Source organism: Phyllostomus hastatus, unplaced genomic scaffold (assembly GCF_019186645.2).
Source record: "Phyllostomus hastatus isolate PE091 unplaced genomic scaffold, TTU_PhHast_1.1 phas_contig_58, whole genome shotgun sequence".
NCBI lineage: Eukaryota > Metazoa > Chordata > Mammalia > Chiroptera > Phyllostomidae > Phyllostomus > Phyllostomus hastatus.
In genome coordinates this window covers 58833134-58852686 of record NW_025333916.1, presented here as the reverse complement: position 1 = coordinate 58852686, position 19553 = coordinate 58833134, and the positions used below count along the sequence as shown (strand labels likewise).

At 43.2% G+C, this 19553-nt stretch overlaps 1 protein-coding gene across 5 annotated transcripts in view; it reads left to right on the top strand.

The window, feature by feature from the left end:
• TTC33 (tetratricopeptide repeat domain 33) overlaps positions 1-13100 on the top strand; it is a 31875-nt gene extending 18775 nt beyond the window's left edge. For 4 of the 5 annotated variants that reach the window (XM_045847837.1, XM_045847838.1, XM_045847840.1 and 1 more), the window contains exons 3-5: positions 2803-2884; positions 4302-4433; positions 7957-8562. In XM_045847837.1, coding sequence (XP_045703793.1) covers positions 2803-2884; positions 4302-4433; positions 7957-8310 — 568 coding nt within the window. In that variant the 3' untranslated portion in view covers positions 8311-8562. Of the gene's footprint in view, positions 1-2802; positions 2885-4301; positions 4434-7956; positions 8563-12475 lie in introns of those variants that run through there. The other variant, XM_045847841.1, reaches the window with a different exon arrangement.
• The last annotated feature ends 6453 nt before the right edge of the window (positions 13101-19553 follow it).

Below are 19553 nucleotides of genomic sequence, written 5' to 3'. Positions count from 1 at the left end.
ATTGGGAAATATTATTTAGAGATAGGCTTGAAATCACCTCCTGCTTTTAGAGGTAATATTAAAGCTTAGTGGATAATAGCACGAAAAGATTACATTTCTTTGAGATATCTATATCTATCTGTCTACCTATCTATGTAATTTTATTAAGAAAGTTATACGGAATAGCTGTAAGTAATCAGAAATGGCTGTTCAATTATATTAAGTATTGTTGAGTGTCACGTACTTTTATTTCCCCATTATCTATTAGATACGAAGCCTTTCACAATTTTTTCTGAGATGTACTCTACATGGTCCTGTGGATTTTATACTTTATTTTTTATCACATTAAAAATCTTTCAGTGTCTTTGCCCATTTCATGGTGGGTGAGTTAAGAGGGCACCTGCCCGCACTGTGCTGAGTGTCCAGCAGTTTTTGACCAAAAACAGCCTGACCCCCGTGCCCCACCTCCCTATTCACCCCATCTCGCCCCAAGTGACTTTTTTTTTTTCGTTTTTCTGGATGAAAAAAGCCCTTAAGGGGAAATGTTTTGTCCGTGTGGAAGAGGTGAAACAAAAAACGGCAGAGGCATTAAAAGGCATCAAAATCGAAGAGTTCAGAGACTGTTTTGAGCCGTGGGGAAAAGTCTCGATGGGTGCATTGCATCAAATGGAGAGTACTCTGAAGGTGGCTGAAGTTTCAGCCTGTAAGAATAAATACACAGTTTTTTATACATAAATTCTGTTTTTTGGGAGTCCCCCCCATATGTTCTTCAGCTTTGTGTTTCCTACCAAATTCTGTCTTTATTTCTTTAGTTCTCTGCCTCTGCTTAAAAGTCAGTGCAGATCAGCTCACATTTGTCTTAGGTTTGCTTTGAATCTTCCACATTGGGTGGGAAATGATACACAGGAACACATGGTGCATGGTGCGTGCAAAATGATACACAGGAACAGAGAACTTGCGGGCTCTGGAGAGTGGGTGACAGGCAGTGGTTCAAAAGAAGATCGAATATGATAGGGATTAATATACTATGAGAGATATTAAAAGTGGTTCGCACCCCAGATTTTTACTACCATTATCTAAGGAAGGTTTTTTTTTTTTTAAGATTTTATTTATTTAATTTTTTTAGAGAGGGAAGGGAGGGAGATAGAGAGAGAGAAACATCAATGTGCGGTTGCTGGGGGCCGTGGCCTGCAACCCAGGCATGTGCCCTGACTGGGAATCGAACCTGCGACACTTTGATTCGCAGCCCGCACTCAATCCACTGAGCTATACCAGCCAGGGCTGGAAGTTTTAAAAAAATGCGGGTGACTGGGTCCCACTCTGAGAATATCATTTTTCACGGATCTATGGCAGGGACCGGCGCATATGTGGTTTTCTCCATAATCTCTATAGGTCGTTCTGTACGTAGCCAGGAAAGAAAACTGGTGGGTTATGTATTTTCTGTTCAGCCCTCGAAAGCAGAACTAGTAGCACTGGGGGAACGAAGCAAGACAGAAAAGTACGATGAAAACTGTTCTGGTAGTTAGAACTTTCTCTTCATCCAAGTGTTCAAGTGCACGCGAGTTAACCTTCGTGAAGGATGCTGTGAACATGACTGCTTTGGACAACGTGCAGGACTCAGTCATTCCTTAAATTCATTTTTAAAAAGGAAGAGTGCTTCCGTGCTTCTACATATTTGCCAGGGAGTGTGCTAGGATCAGGCGTGGGCATGCTGAGTCTGAGGTGTTTTGGGGACCTCTAGGGGGAGGTACTGGTGACTCTAAGGCTTTGGAGCTCAGAGGAGAGACGTGGCCAGGAGAACGTTGCTCGTGATGAGCAATGCACGGTCTCTGCGCTCATGGAGCTTATCGTGGACAAGGAGACGTGAAACTGAAGCATTTCTACAAACTTAGCTGGCTGCTCCTTAAACTGTCGTCTCTGTCAGCTAGACTGCTCCCTTCTAGAGCCCGGGGTTGCAAGTGGGTTGTAACTTCCTCAGAAGAGTTCTTTGTAATATTGAGCTGGCCAAAAAGTCCGTCTGGCTTTTTCTATAAAATGAAAGACACATTTTTCATTCTCACCAATAACTTTACTGATTTGGATATTTGGAGCAGGCCAGCTCTCTCCCCGTGTTGGCTCCTGGTGGGGAGAGGCCAGTGCTGCCGCCAAACAGGTTCGCACGCACGAGACAGCCCCGCAGCAGAGAATCACTGACTGACGTGTCAGCAGCACCAGGAATCTTTGCAAACCACTCCTGACATGTTTGACCCGTCCCAGCACCTTCTCCACACACTGCACACCGCACAGACCTTTTTCTGCGTCTCAGCTGCATGTTTACTTTTCGATATTAAAGTGGCTGCACGAAAGTTCACCAGTTCTGACAATTTTTTTTAAATGCACGCTGACAGGACAGCTGTCACAATACAATCTAACAAAATTGTTTTGAGTGAAGTTCAAGACAACTAAGCACTACGAGGGCCATCACACGGAAAAAGCTAAATATACTTTTTGGCCAACCCAGCACCTCTAGAATGAGTGACAGCACATGCAGACATTGAGGTTGATGAGAAAAAGAAAAGCTCTTGTGGTGACTTGTGAGCCCGGGAAATAAAATCTTAGAGAAAGATGTTCAGGATCTCTTTTATTTATGTTTTTCTTTTTTTTTTGCTGTCCTTTCTCTTTATCTCCTAAATTTTCCCGCCTTTTTAACATCGTTGGTATCAGTTCTTAATAGAGATATTTCTTGATCAGCCATTACTCCTTAGTATCTGCTTTTTAAATTCGGTGATATACGCTCAAGAACCTATTAAAAATCTGAAATGAAAGTAACTGTAACAACCGCAGGTACCGAGAGGCGATTCAGAAGTGGGACGAAGCGCTGCAGCTGACCCCGAACGACGCCACGCTGTACGAGATGAAGTCACAGGTGAGGGTGACGCGGAACCTCACTGTCCTTACGCAGTTGCGTGGTGTCTGGTGAGCACCGATGGGCCAAAGTAGCGTTTTCTTCCGTTTTCTTTACTAAATACAATTTATTTGGGAAGAAATGTTACGATATCATTTATGGCTTTTCCTTGTGTACCCAATTTAGAAGTTTGTTTGCCTTCACAATAACGTTGACTGTTCCTCACCCTGACTATGGTGAGGTGTGAGCAGGTGGACGTCTTTGAAGAAGTCGCTGCTGATCTCCTGAAAGAGCGAAGTGTGTTTGCTGTCCTTGGGGGTCGATCGTGGTGGACTTAGCAGTAACGGAGCTGCGTCCGATGGATTGGGTTCTGGATGATGACATTTCCCTGAAAGCGGCCTAGTTCTTAGCAGAAGGTCCCGAGGTTATCAACAGTTGAAAAATAACATTTGTATTTAAAAATACATTTCTGATATTTTGTGGGGAAGTTCACCGTGAGAACCTCTGAGCATTTGGATGAAGCGACCCAGGAGGCTGCAGGTCCCAGCGTGTCGGACGTGCTTCTGGCCGGGAGTGGCTGTCGTGCCCCCTTATCCACCCACTCGCCCGGCCGACTTCTTTCCTGACGGCGGTCTCAGCCTGGGGTGCCCTCCCGTCAGCCTTGATTTTAGTTTATCCCGGAAAAACCCAAATGAATTACGTCTCCTGAGTAAAAGTGGTGTGAGGACCTTCTTTTGGAGAAGTCATTTTCAACCTTTAATATGTACATATTAAGGGCAAGATTGGTGGTGAATTGTATGAAATGAATTATTTAATTTGGAACCTGATAATGGTGGTTGTGTCAGAAATTTTGTGAAATGCATTTGGTCCCGAAATTATAGATGAAATCAGCCCTTTGCTGTAGATCGAAGGTGGAGGTTCTGGAACTCCCCAATTTTGCTGGGGTGTGTGGTGTGAAGAACCAGTTGAGTGAGGGCCCGCGGAGTGTTGGAGTGATTTTTACAGCAGGAGGATGTGCCCCAGGGACAGGAAGTGCGGTTGAACAAATTTAAATTTACCTAGTTTCGCAGCGAGACCTGGGGCCCCTCAGTCCCCACTACGAGTAGAATAAAGGCAAGTGGAGCTGAGAGGTCAGACAGCTCCGAGCTGCCGTGGCCCGGCGTGGCTACGTGGCTCCGGGCAGGTGGACAGTGGGGCTCAGTACTTGGAAAGGGAATGGTCCATATTTTTATAGTTGATGTTTCAGGAATAGGAAGAAGGATATATAATTCCTGACCCTGGACGGCAGTGGTGGGGGTCAGAACCACTGAGATGCTATGTTTACCAGACTAAAAATATGCTTTTGAAAATGAAAAGGGTTGTTCCTGTGTGGTTATCTGTTGGGAGCTTGCTGGTTTGTGGGCATTGCTGACAGTTCTGTGTCTGTTTTTGGCCGTAGGTCCTCATGTCGCTGCACGAAATGTTCCCGGCAGTGCACGCAGCGGAAATGGCCGTGCAGAGGAACCCGCGGTCCTGGGAGTCGTGGCAGACTTTGGGGCGTGCGCAGCTGGGCTTGGGAGAGATAGTCTTGGTAAGGAAGGCAGATGGCTATAATGCTAGCATTTTATTTTGATGGGTTTCGATCAAAAAGTTAACCATTTATCAAATCAGTGCAAAAAAATAAATAGCAAATTACCTCTTAAAGGTATTAAACCACGAACACAGATCAAAGTTACTACTCTTTTTTCCATCATATGCCAACTATATCAGGGTCAGAATATTTTTCAGGTATTTGGAATCATGGAAATTAATAAAAAATGTAACAAAATATCGGCATTTGGTAGACCTCATTTAAGTCTAAAATAAGTAGCTTTGGGGGTAATGCTTCTTGTCATTAAATTCACCGCACTATACAGCGGTGTGAGCGCTTCACCGCGCATCACCATGGGGACGAGAGCACTGACAGAGGACGCCGGGGAAGGCAGGAAGTGGAGTGGGGGAGTGTGGCGGTGATAGCTCTCTGGCCTGAGAAGTTGTAGGCGTCGTGAGGAGAAAAATGGGGAAGTGTAGAAGCTTATAAAAATGAAATACTCATCGTGTAACGTTTACTATAAACTGGCACTTGATGGATTTGTCAGCTTGTCTGAACTGTGCCTTGTAGGTAGCTAAGGCCGCCTAGGTGAGCACTGGCTGTGCGGACCACCCCGCTCTGTTTCACGGGGCTTGTGTGTTCCTGACGGCTGATTTCCCAGAAGTACGTGCGGATCTAATCCAGCAGCGCCAGGCTTCCTTGTTGTCGCTAAGTAAACAAATATTTTTCATGCTTTTATAGGCCTTCGTGGTTAAAAACAAAATAAAAACCAAGTTTCTTTCAAGGCTAAAATTATTGGTAAACCCTGAATTTACCTTTGCTAGCACTGGCCCCGGTGAGTCTTGGATAACTCAGGTTTTCCTGGTGCACTTGTAAATACGTTATTTCTGCTTATGAAATAAATGTGTGTCAAATACTCAGAAATCATAGGTAGGGGATTTTGACGAGAGGAGAGTTGATTGGAATAAAGTAACTTAAAAATGATAATGTGAAGTGGTGAAATTCACAGTAACTGGAAACCAGTGAAGTCAAAGGCCATTTTCTTCTTTGCCATTGAGCATGGTCATCTTTTCTCTCCCGCGGACTTAAATCATAGTAGAGCTGGAAAAGAGGTCAGGGAATTTGGTTTTCTAACAGGTAAAAGAACCAAATAGAAACTTACATAATAATTTTTCCATTTTTCCTTTATTCAGAACTTACATATCAGTGTGCTTTTGCTTGTAAGTGCCTGTGGTAATGGAAAAAAACTCTGGGGCAGAATGTTTAGCAAAATATTGTCCTACAAGGAGAGAAAATATACTGTGCGTGAGATAATGGGTCAGAATTCTAAGTTTTGAAAATCAGACTACCTGTTCAATTCTTCTTTCCTGTTGATGTAGTTATATCCATCATACTTGTATTGTGTAATTTTTGGAAGAATTAAATGTGTTATTTTGTCCTCATTTAATGTGTTTTAGGGTTCTACTTGAAAAAAATCTAAATTTGTAATTTTTATGTAAAATATGTTTTTTAAAAAATTTATTGCTTGTAGGGAGAGATGATGGGAGACAGAGAGAGAAACATTGATTCATTGTTCCCCTTATTTGTGCATTCACTGGTTAGTTCTTGTATGTGCCCTGATGAGAATCGAACCCACAACCTTAGTGTATTGGGATGATGCTCTAACCAACTGAGCTGCCTGGCCAGAGCTAAACTTAATGTCATTTTGAAAGACTGGAATGGTTAAAAATTGCTTTGCTCAATGTCATAATGAAGTGATACAGTCAAACCTCAGTTCTTGAACCTCTCCCATCTTGAGCAGTTTGGTTCTTGACCAAATTATACATGGAAAAAAGTGTCTCTGATCATTGAACAAAACTTTGGTTCTTGACTGTACCACCCTCTCATGCTGACCTGTGTGATCAGTCATGCATGCATCCCTAAGGCGTGATGGAGTGTTTGAACAAGTCGCTTCTCGAACATTCTTCCGGAACAAATAAAGTTCAAGAACTGAGCTTCTACTGTACTATGAAAAATATATTGAAAGCAAGCTGAAATTTCTAACGTATAATAATTCTTCCTACAGGGGTAGGTCAAAAACAGGTTTGCAGTTGGTTGTACAAGAAACAATACAATAATTAATAAGTAATATAAGGATAAACTGTATTTTGTGTACTCACAACTGTAAACCTACTTTTGCCCTACCCTGTGTATAAAAACATAACAAAATATGTAGTTAAATAGAACAGGTAATAAATTAAAAGTCAAGAGTTGGGTATATGTCTATGAGTAATTATTTAGATTTTTATGCAGAATTGGTTGTGTATATTGGAAAATGATTATAGGCTTTGTTTGGTCTTTTTTTTTTAATTCTATTTTAATTGTTGTTGAAGCACAATTTTCTATCTTTTACTCCCATTTTCTAATTTTTGAGTTTAGAGGTAGGCTTCTTTACTTGAGATTTTTTTTTAACATAGGCATGTACAGAGACTCCCTTCTTAGTGCTGCTTTTGCAGCATCCCATACTTTCCGTGTATTTTCATTCCCATGTGTGTCAAGATACCTTCTAATTTCTCTTTTGATTTCTTTTTGAACTTACCGATTGTTCAAGAGTACGTTGATTTCTACATACTGTGAATTCCCCAGTTATCCTTTTGCAATAATTTGTAGTTTTATTCCATTAGAGTCAGAAAAGATGGTTGGATGGTTAGTATGTCTTTTTAAATTTGGGTTTTTCTTTTTTTTTCAGTGCGAATTTTCTTTTTATTTATTTATTCATTTAAAAAATATTTCATTATGTATGCTATTATGGTTGTCCCAAAGACTTGTGTTGTGATACAGCATGGGGCCTGTAGAGGAAGGTGTTCCCCGTGTGCCTGGGAAGAGTGTGTGTTCTCTGCGGCCGGCCGTGGGGCGGAGTGCTGTGCAGAGGTCTGGTACCGGTCCCTGCGCTCCGCGGGCTTGTCCCGGTCTCCGCTTCCCTACCGGTTTTTCGTCCGCGGTTCCGTCAGTGTTCGCTTTCTATGCTAGGGTGTTCTGACACTGGGTGTGCGTATGGTTACAGTCGTTAAGTAATTCTGGGGAACTGACCCTGGTGTCACTGTGCAGTGTCTGCCTTTGTCTCCTCTGACACGCGGCTTCAAAGGCGTGCACTCCTGGCGCCTTCCCGACGGCCGTGGGGTAGCCGGGAGAGTCCCTCGATTCGTGCATTTGCTGGTCTGCAGAAGCCGAGCAACGCACTCGCCTCGTTCTGAACCACAGTCTCTCTGTTTGAACGGACTTTTAGTCCTCATCGGCAGTGCGTCGGTCACTTTCTTTCACACTTTCATAACCTTTGTCTTTTTCATCGTGATCATCATTAGTGGTAGGACACAGCCTTAACTTCCTTCCTTATAGTCTATTATGTTAAAAAAATATGTGTATATTATCTGTACCTACATATACATACATATATATGTGGATATTGTGGATTATGTTAAATACATTCATTTTTTAAAACAAAGCAAAGAAAACAACAAAAACACCTGACCTTTTCTTTCCCTAGGCAATTCGAAGTTTCCAAGTAGCCCTTCACATCTACCCGATGAACCCTGAAATATGGAAAGAAGACCTTTCTTGGGCAAGAACGCTCCACGAGCAGCAGAAGGTAGCCCAGAGGGTTAAAAAAAGTGCGGCACCCGCGGAAGCAACCCACGTCTCACCGAAGTCAATCCCCGACTATGACTTTGAAAGTGATGAGATCGTGGCTGTTTGTGCAGCTATTGCTGAAAAACAAAAGCCCGTGTCAGCAAGTAAAACAGTGGTTATTGTGTCAGCCTCTGGGACCGTAGAGACTGTCACGGAGCAGGAGGACGGTGCTGCGTCACCCGATGGCTCCGTGTTTATCAAAGCCCGATGAGGCTGAGCAGGGGTTGTCTGAGTCTACCTTGTCGACCGCCACTTCAGGTTGTAGGCCTACAGGCGTTTACTCTGGAGAAACTGGGCAAAAGCGCTGTTTGTAAAGTCAGTTTTTCACAGGAGGCAGATCAAAACTAACGGGTAGAATTATTATGTAGTGTTGGGACTATGCTTTGATAAGTTATGGTTTAAACTTATTAAGACTGGAATTCTGACTACGATGGTTTTGATTAATAAACGTCATCCAAATATAGAAGCGAACACATTTTAAGTACATCGCTTGCAAATGAATGCTCGCCTGGTGAATGACTTGCTGGCCAGTGTTGCGAAAATGTTGACTTGTCGATGTTTTTATGGTAAAAGGAAGTCGGTGATTGGTTTCCCTCCTAAAAATACACTGCTGTTCCTATTCAGTCTTCTATTTTTTGGTTTCATTAGAGTAACTGTGCCACAAAACTTGAATATTTTTGATGTTCGTTTGGATTCAAGGTTTTCATTTGGTTACATGCAGATTCTTTGAAAGTTCAGCTGGAAATGCATGCACATGTGTACATTCTGGACATTTTCTGCAGCTTCTGTTAATTCTAATTTATGCTTCTTTTGACTTTGACTTCAAAATAAGTATAACCATGGTTGTTGCCACCTTCAGTATTTGTTGGAGGTACGAAGTACTTACTGATAAATGTGAGAATGATGTTTGTTTTGTTTTTTTAACAATGGTAGACAGTCTTTACCACAGTCAATTCACTTTTAAAAAAATACATTTTATTGATTATGCCATTACAGTTGTCTCAATTTCCCCCTCTGCCCCCTCCGCCTAGTGTCCCCTCTCCTTAGTTCATGTCCATGCGTCATGCGTGTAAGTTCTTCGGCCTCTCCATTTCCTGTTCTGTTCTTGACATCCCCCTATTTTGTACCTTCCAATTTGTGCTTCTTCATCCTTGTACCTTTCCCTCCATTTTCCCCCTTCCTCCTCCCAACTGATAACCCTCCAAATGACCTGTAGATCTCTGCTTCTGTTTCTGCTGTGCTTGTTTGCTTGGCTTATTATTTGGATTCAATAATGGATAGTTGTGAATTTATTGCCATTTTAATGTTCCTCATTTTGATCTCCCTTTTCTTGTATAGTATTCCCTTTAGCATTTTATGTAATAATGGCTTGGTGATGATGAACTCCTTCAGCTTCACCTTATCTGGGAAACACTTTATCTGCCCTTCCATTCTAAAGAACAGCTTTGCTAGGTAGAGTCATCTAGGTTGCAGATCCTTGCTTTCATCACTTTGAATACTTCTTGCCAGTCTCCTCTAGCCTGCAAAGTATCTTTTGAGAGGTCAGCTGACCATCTTATGGGAACTCCTTTGTAGGAAATTGCTTTCCTCTTGCTGCTTTTAAGATTCTCGATCTTTAACCTTTGGCATTTTAATTATGATGTGTCTTGGTGTGGTCCTCTTTGGGTCCCACTTGTTTGGGACTCTCCGTACTTCCTGGACTTGTGTGCCTATTTCCTTCACCAAATTAGGGAGGTTTTTCATTATTTTTTTTCAAATAAGCTTTCACTTTCTTGCTCTTCCTCTTCTCCTTCTGGCACCCCTATGATTCGGATGTTGGTACATTTAAAGGTGTTCCAGAGGTTCCTAATCCTGTCCTTGTTTTTATGAATTCTTTTTTCTTCCTGCTGTTATAATTGAATGCTTTTTCCTTCCTTGTGTTCCAAATTGTTGATTTGATTCTCCACTTCATCCTCTTCACTGTTGATTCCCTATAGATTTTTCTTTATTTCACTTAATGGAAACTCCATTTCTGCCTGGGTCTTTTTTATGGCATTGAAGTACCCACGGAGTTCCTGGAGCATCCTGATAACCAGTATTTTGAACTGTGCATCCAGTAGGTTGCTTAGCTCCATTTCAATTAGATCTTTTTCTGGAGTTTTGTTTTGTTCTTTCATTTGGGCCATATTTCTTTGTCTCCTCATTTTGGCAGCCTCCCTGTGTTTGTTTCTGTGTGTTAGGTAGAACTTCTTCGACTTCCTGTCTTAGCACACCTGTTAAGCTGTGTGGGGTGGAGCCTTGGGTCATCACTAGGTGAGGGCAACCCCTGTGTCACCCCTCTGTCGCTCCGTGTGGGGGAGGGGCCTGCAGAGGGGACAGTGCACTGCCTGGCCTCTGGAGTTTTGTCCGGAGGAAGCTGTCTCTGCACCCGCACTTCACTTTCTCCCCGTATGCCACTGGTGCCCTTCCAGCTGTTGTCCTTGTCCTGAATCCCAGAGGGGTGGGTCTGCGTGAGTCCTAAATCCATTGTGGGCCCTTTAAGAGGATGCAGTGTCTTCTGCCCACACCCAAACCCCCACTGGTTTTTACAGCCAGAAGTTATGGGGACTTAGCTTCCTGGCACCCTGGGACCCTGGGCTGGGTGGTCGGACTGGGGCTGGGGTCCCTCACTCCTGAGGTATCCTTCCCATTTCTTTAGCCACCACACCTGGGTGTGGGGCCGCCCTTCCTGTTTCCACGCCTCTCTGCACCGGTCAGGGTCTCTACCCCTGCTGCCGTCTGGATGCATGTGGCTTCTTTAAATCCTTGGTTGTCCACAACCAAGGCTCCTTTAAACGCTGTAAATCCACAGCCAGATTGTCTGACAGTGCTGGGTGATGATCGTTCTGTAGTGTGGCTGTAGTTTGTGCTGTGGTTGTGCGCAGAGGCGAGACGTGTTTACCTGTGCCTCCATCTTGATCAGCAGTTGCAGGTCATTGTCTAGATGTGCATTTTTTAAAATGAACGGCTCTTGTAGCTGCATCATAAATCGTACTGCAACATTGCCCTGGTCACAAGCAGCATTTTCTTTATTTTCAAACGCTTAAAGCCCTGATTGGTGTGGCTTAGTGGGTTGGGGCATCATCCCACAAACCAAAAGGTCGCTTGTTCAGTCAGGGCACATGCCCGGGCTGCAGACTCGGTCTCTGGTTGGGGGTGCTCGAGAGACAACAGACTGATGCCTCTCTTGTACATCGATGTTCCTCTCCCCATCTTTCCCCCTTGCCCTCTCTCTAAAAATAAATAAATAAAATCTTAAAAAAAAAAGCTTGAAAGCCTTGAATATAGCTTATCATTTGCTTATAACTTTCCAGCTGATGGTTTGGGATTCCTTTTGTAGATAACTTGTTTGGAACTAGTCAGTAAAAGAGAAATAACTGTAATTTTAAATAACTAAATTATATCTTTCTAAAGAAAAAGCAGGGATGTGACTGTTAGCGTTCTGGTGAGTGACTAACTTAGGCACAGCACACGTGGGCACTAACATGTGATTTGTGGGACGATCCCATGCGTGGAGAAGGGCGTACTGAAGAAATAGTTCATTGAAACACCCCAGTGATGTCCACAGATCAGTATTGCCATTGCTGATGTGAAGGATTATTTTTGTAGTACACACATTGCAGTACAGTTACATAGAACTGCTGGAAACTGTTACTTCTGACACTCAGGGAGCTATTATTGATAGACATTTAATTTAATCTTTGTCAGAGATGAAAGTGTGTTACTTTATTTTAAGAAATCTAATCCTGTTGGAGCATGCAAGTAATGGTTTATATTTTTCTGAGATGATTTGTGAAATTCTTCTTTCAGTGGAATGTTTACCTCTTATTTCAGAGTCAGAGAAGTCAGCACTTACCTTGAAAAGTGTTACCTTTTCTCCAAAGTTATACTAGAAAATTAGCTCTGGTTGGAGAGGTTAGTTTTAGAATGATCCAAGAAAAAAAACAAATAATAATTCTATTTTATTCTGTTTAGTAAGAAATATTCTCAAAAGGTAGATAGTTGGGTGTCTAGAGAAACTGGTATGTTGTTTTGAGTAATGGGTATTTGTTTATTGTGTAATTTGTGAATAGTTTTTTATGTATTTTAATGTTTTGCTTATTTTGTGTTACGAGCTTTTGAAAAGTTAGATTGATTTCTTCCTTATGTGAAATAAAATATGTGAAGCACTGTGTATAGTACCTCACATGTGACTGACTCAGTATGTGCCAGCTTTTTCTACGAAGAGCTCGGATCAGTTTGGAGATAGTGAATAATTTGGAGATATAGGAATTCTTCCGATTTTAAGAAAGGAAGAGAATTTCTTTGTAATTTTTTCCTTATCTGAAAGTGAGAAGTCACTGCTTTCGATGTTGCAGGCCACAGGTGGTTATCGGTTGGGGCTTGTTCCTGGAACGAGGTCTCAGCCCCCAACACGGCCAGACCCAGGAGGCAGTGCGCGCCGCCCCTGGATGATGCTGCGTAGAGAACCCTGTGTTTCCTCCCGGGTGACCTCCGCGGGCCGGGTCCGTCCCTTCCCCGCTCGGATATGAGACGTAAAATGCTCCGCACACAGCATGGGGGAGAAGAAGAATCAGGGGGAAGAAGGCAGCTCATGGCTCCAGGCCCCAGAAGATGCTTGGCTGACGCTCTTCCGTGCGTGGAGGGGAAGGTGCGAACAGTGTTTCATACGGATGCGGATGCCGATGCGCTGACCTTTACTGAACTGACTGTGACAGCACATTTTCTTACCTGAAAGAAAAGTAATAGATGCTCGTGATAGTAGTGTAATTAAATGTGTTTAGTATGCTTTCTGAAACAACACTAAGCAGGAAAATTTCATGGAATAATGTTTGTGTGTTCCTTGGCTGAAAACTGTCTGGCCTAGATGGTCAGTGGTCAGGACACTGCACGCCGGCCCCAGGCCTGGTAATTCGAGGGTCACACACTATTCTCTCTTTTTTTTTTTTAAGGTAAGTTTGTTCTTTTTTTTTAAAATCATTGTTCAAGTACAGTTTTCTCCCTTTTACTCCCAATCCAGCCCACCCACCCAACCCTCCCCACTTCCCTCCCATTACCACCCTCCCCCTAGCTTTTGCCCATGTGTCCTTTAAATTTGTTCCTGTAAACCCTTCCCATTCTCCCCTGAAATTCCCTCTTCTCTCCCCTCTGAACACTGTCAGCCTGGTCTCTATTTCAGTGTCTTTGGTTCTATTTTGCGTGTTTCTTTGTTATGTTGTTTAGGTTCCTGTTAAAGGTGAGATCACATGGTATTTGTCTTTCACTGCCCTGGTTGTTTCGCTTAGCATGATGCTTTCCAGCTCCATCCACACACTATTCTCTAGACAGCGGGTTCTTAGATTACGGACTGTTCATCTTCAGTCTGCTAACCAGTGCTACGTAAACACTGGGAAGTCACGCGAGGCACAGATCACGGGGCCTGAATGTCGCCTCTGGGGTCTCTGCCCGACGTTTTATGGTAGCAATCTCAGTGTGGAGCAATTTTACACGGATGCCCTGTGGCCGGACCGTAATGAAGACGAAAGAGGCGTGTCTCAGAAAGCTGGAGTGTCCTGGAGCATAGCTGATCGGGGTGGCCTTTTTAGCTCGGAAGTTTTGTCGCATGTCACGATGTCAACAGCTTGTCTCATCGCCTTTCCAAGTGGCTGGAAAGCGGTCGTTCCTTCAGCTTCAGGCTTCCGGAGTCAGAAGCCCTTCTCAGCCGACCCTGGACATCGATTTCATGACGTAATGCACCTAAATGAGTTTTGAGTCGACACAAGAATCATAATTTCATAATTGTCTTCAAATCAATAGCTGTATTAAATATGTTTTCTTCCTGAGAGATGATTACACTGATGGTGTATTTTGTAATCGGTGGCATTTTGGGATTGAGAAAGTAATTTTATTTTTTAACCAGGACTACAGAAATCTGCAAATGGTTTGCTCATTACCAAAGTAAATTGAGATATGTCAGTGTACTCACTTACAATTAAATGCACTCACGTGAATGGAAGACAAGGGGAGGCCCTGCAGCTAGCGTACCGTGAATTGTGCCTTAGCGTGTGTTGTGTGTGGTCGTCACCTGTTGCATGGGCCGAGGTGCAGGAAAGGCGGAGAACTGTTGATCTTCACTTGGCGGGGAAGGTGGTAAAGATGGCTTCCTTCCACAGTGCTGCTTTGGACATCCGGTAACCGAGGAATCCTGATCTCTCCCTTTTCTTTTCTCCCTTGTCCTCAGGAGAGGGAGTTTAGGGGAAGTCCCCGGACGTGAAAGCTCCCTTCTCCCCTTCTTTGGACTGATGGTGCCTGCGCAGAGCCAAGCCTGACAGATACCCAGGCCTTGCAGGGAAGGCACTCCATGTGTCTCCCAGGGGCTGTGCCGGACGGCCCACGCCCTGGTGAGCAGGTCTGTCTAGTTTGGGGTTGATGCTTAGTGGCCACGGTTGGCACAGACCTAAGTTACATCCTCTCACCCAGACTTCTTCAGCAATAAATCTGGCCTTCTTGTTCTCCATCTGCCTGACTCCTTTTGTCCTTCAAGTGGCTCAGAAATCAGGAGGGGGCAGAGGGGCATTACATGACTCCCTCTAACCCCAGCGGGTTGTATTTCCAAGTGAGCACGAGACAGAAACCAAATGAGGGCATTTTGTCTGATTTCAGATTTTTTTTAAACCACGCAAATTCTGTTGAAAATGGGTGATGCTAATTACAAGGTAACATTTGTTCAAGTGTAATTTACATAGAGTAAAACATCCATTGTGAATGCACAGTTTGAGGAGTTTAGACAAACGTGAACACCTATGCAATCAGTCACCATTACCACGGAGATGTAGACTTATTTCCAGCACCCAGGAAGTTCTGTTACACCCATTTGCAGTCTTTCCCCTTCGCCCCAACAACCAGCACTCTCCTGCTTCCTGTAGCTATAAATTAGGCTTGACTGTTCTAGAATTTCAAATACAGGCGTGTCCTCTGTGTCTGACATTTTTGCTCAGTGTAATACTTTTGAAATCTATGTTGAGCTTGATCCATGTTATTGTGCCTATCAGTAATATGTTCCTTTTTTTTATTTCTGGGTATTATTCTGTTGTATGGATATACCACAATCTGTAGCTTTTCCTATTGTTGATGGACATCTGGGTGGTTGCTGAATATCTGAAGCTTTGCTGTGTTATAAATAAAGCTGCTATGTGTGTATGTCACAAGTCTGTGTGTAGATGTGTGTTTTCGTTTCTCTTGGTAAATGCCCGGGGGTGGCATTGCTGAGTCTGTGGTGAGTATATGTGTAACTTCAGAGGAAACTATGACACTTGTCCAGTTTGTATTCCTACCAGCAATGGAGTAAAAAGTTTCAGTTGCTCTGTATCCTTGTCAATGCTTGGTATTGTCATTGTTTTTCATTTGAGTCAGTTTAGTGGATGAGTGGTGGTATCTTGGTGGTTTTAGTATAAAACACTTCCCTGGTGATTGAAGTGACATTTGTATCTTCTTTTGAGAAGTACCTGTTCAAATATTTTGCCCAATTTTAAGTTGAGTTATTCTTGAGCTTTAAGATTTTTTCCATATTCTGGATAGAAACTCTTCATGAGATATATGTATTGTAAATATTTTATCCCTCTCTGTGGCTTGCCTTTTTGTTAATGACACCTTTTGAAGAGCAGAAGTTTTTAATTTTGATGAAGTCTAATTTTTGTATTTTTTTCTTTTATGGTTGTATTTTCTGTAGACTGAGAAATTTCTCCAAAATCAGAAAGATTTTCTATCTTTCTACCAGAAGTTTTACAGTGTTAGCTTTATGGTGGGGTCTGTGGTTCATTTCACATTCACTTGATGTGTGATGATGAGGTGCAGGTTGAGGTTTTGTTCTGATGTCCAGTTATTCGAGCACTATCCGTCGGAGAAACTGTCCTTTCCTGCTGAAACACCTTGGCATCTTTGTTGAACGCCAATTCACCCTGCACTGAAGGCTTGTCTGAGCTCTGTGTTCTGTTACACCAATCTGTATGTCCATTCTTACGCCAATAACAAACTGCCTTGATTATTAGCTTAAAAATTGTTTTAAAAATCAGTGATTTTTCCAACTTTGTCCCTCCCTCTGCATTCCTTGAGAGCCAGAAAACTTTTGGTTTTCTCCTTTGAGAGAAACCAAAAAACTTGTTTTGCTTTTCTAGTCTCTTTGCCTCTCCATATACGTTTTAGAATCAACTTGTCCCTAATTACGTGCAAGTCTGCCTGGATTTTGATTGGAATTGTGTTGACGCTATAAATCAGAAAGAATTGCCATCTTAACAATGTTGTGTCTTTGAATCCATGACCGTGGCATAACTGCCATTGTTGTAAGTCTGACTTCATGTTTTTTAATTATCTGCGGATAGGTCTTGCCCATATTAAGTTTGTCCCTAAATATTTCATGTGTTTGATGCTATTACAGGGAGTGCTTTTAAAATCTTCTTTTCCAGTTTGATACTATCACATGGAAATACACTTGATTTTTGTATATTGACTTTGTAGCCTGTGAGGGTCAGACGTTCTCTCTTGTTACAAGTCTCTTTTTGTCTGGTTCCCTTGGTGGAGCACTTGGAGAGCAATAATGAGACGGTCACTCGCAGCATCCTAGACTTGGGTTCGGGGGTCGGGATGCTGGGGTGGAAGAGAGAAGACTTCCTGGCTCGTTTTGTTTTGAAATTAGCACAAGTAATTTAGGGGAATTACTTGTGAATATTTTGAATATTACTAATGAATATTTTGCGTTAAGGTTTAGGGCCCAAGGCGTAGCTGCTAGTAAATACAAATTTGCCTCGACTGTTCCGTGGCTTTTTCTGTTTGTGGCTCCGGTAAGGAACTTGTGGAGAGAGGTGGCTGTGTTTTGAGAAAGGACTCTTGCATTCCATGGTCTTAATGGTCCACGTAGCTGAGCGTTTTTTCTAAAATGTTTGACCTGGTTGTTTTGAGTGTCTTAGAGGTTATGAGATGGCGTTAGAATTACTTGTCTGCTAGATACCCTGTTGGGACAAGGTAAGGTTTCACACCAGTCAGTGTTGACTCTGAAGCTCTGTATGGTCTTGAACAAGGTTCCCACAAAAACCCATCTGTGTGTAACGCAGCTGGTAAGCCTTACAAATAAATGTGGAAGAAAGAATAAATGTGGATGGCAAATACTATTGGCATTTTTCTTCTTTGGCTATTCTTTTAAGAATAAGTCAGACCTTCCTTGGCTGAGTAGCTTTGTTGGTTGGAGTGTCGTCTCGAGACCCAAGGTTGTGGGTTCGATCCCCAGTCAGGGCACATGGCAAGAATCAGCCAATGAATGAATAGATAGGTGGAACAACAAATTGATGTTCCTCTCTCTCTCTCAAAAAAAAATCAGTAAAAAAATTTAATAAACAGATGTTCTCCAAACTCTTTAAAAGAAAGAAAAAAAAACAACTCTAGACCCAACAATAAAGACATTGTATGGACTGAATTGTGTCCCACCCCCATTCATAGGGTGAATATCTAATTCCCATTGTGACTATTTGGAGATAGGGCCTTTAAGGAGATAATGAAGGTTCCATGACAAGGGTGAATGATCCTTAAATTATCCAGGGTATTATCCTAGGCCATGGTACAATAAAGGTGGGCCCAACGAAGAGAGACCAGGGACGCGTGCGCACAGAGAGAAGGCCGTGTGACGGCACCGCCAGGAGGTGGCCGCCTGCAAACCAGAAAGAGAGCACATTCCAGGAGTCAGATCTGCCAGCACCTTGATCTTGGACTTCCCGCTTCCGGAACTGTGAGAAAATGAATTTCTGTTGAAGTTGCCCAGTCTGTGGTGTTTTGTTATGGCAGCCCCAGCAAACTAATACAGACATGTAATCCAGTTAAAAAGATTTGAATAGATGTTTTTCGTGGCCAATAAGCGTATGAAAAGATTCTCAGCATCAGTAGTTACTAGGGGAATGCAAATCAAAACTACAGTTGGCCACTTCATACTGTTAGGATGGCTACAATCAGAAACATGGGCAATAACAAGTATTGATGAGAACGTGGAGGGACTGGAACCCTTGTCTTTTGCTGGTGGGAATATAAAATGGTGTAGCCACTTGGAAAAAATAGTTTGGTAGGTCCTCAAAAATTTAAATGTAGGTACCATATGACCCAGCAATATCCCTCCAGATAGATACAGTTGAGAGCATGTTAACATAAACCTTGTGTGCAAATGCTGCTATCAGCATAGTTAATAATGGCCAAGAAGTGGAAACAACACAGATGCCCATCAGCGGGTGCATGGATAAACAAAGGTGGTATGTCCATACAAGGAAATATTATTCAGCCATAAAGAAGGAACGAAGTACTGACTCACGCTACCATGTGGATGAACCTTGGAAACACGCTAAGTGGCAGAAGCCAGCCGGTGAAGACCACCTAAATAATAAAGTGCACGATTCTATTAACGTCCAGAATAGGCAAATCCACACAGGGGCTGCCAGGGGCGGGGGGCAGGGAGTAGGGGAAGAATGCGAATGGGTGTGTGGTTGGTTTTGGGGACGGTGAAAATGCCCTGGAATTGGGTAGCAGTGATGATCGTTGCACTCCGTGAGCATACTAAGACACAAGGCAAATTTGAAAATATGTGGGTTATGTTTCAGTTAAGAAGACTCAGCCAGAACCAGGGTTCCGGATGGCGAACCTGCAGTGGAGGATGGGCGGCTTTACGCCCTGAGATGGTGTTAGGGCAGCCGGCTTGTGAACCAGGACTTTGTTTTCCCTCCGTGGACATGGGTGATGAACATGTACTTATATGTATATATTCATTTCTATGTGAGTCTAGGTGTTACCTCATTGTTTGTGTATGTCGGGGTGGGGGGGTCCTCTTCCACAAGTAACATTCTCTGAAAACATCATTTCTTAGGCATTGGATGGTCTCGTTGATGAACTAGGACTATTTCTGTCGGTGAAATAGAACATTTTAGAAGCTGGAGCCAGATGCCCCTTTTCTGAGCCGTCCCTGCCTCGGCTGAGAACCACTGAGCCATCCGGTCTGTGAAAACGACGGTCTTGTTTTTCTGACGTCACCCAAAAATACATCGGAACACTTGCCAGGAGCCAACGATGACCTCGCTCCTCAGCGCCACCTAGGGGCTTTCTAGAAATGGGCACAACCCCTCTGGGCGACTGCCACCTGCCGCAGTGTGAGGACCGCTGAGCTAGAGGATCTACCAGCAGGAGGTGACTCCATGTCTCCCGCCGCCCGCACGCACCGGGGATTCTGCGCGTGCCTCGCACCTGCGTCTGGGATTCTAAACGCCCTTCTCCACTGAGTAGATCCAAGGCTTCGTCCTGTTCTTGCACCTGTCCTCTAAATTGGACATTATTTCAAAATAAATTAAAAAAAAATTCCAATTGGAAAAGATACAGAAGATACCCTGAAACCAACAGAAACCACACCGTTCTCCAAAACCAAGACTCCGGAAC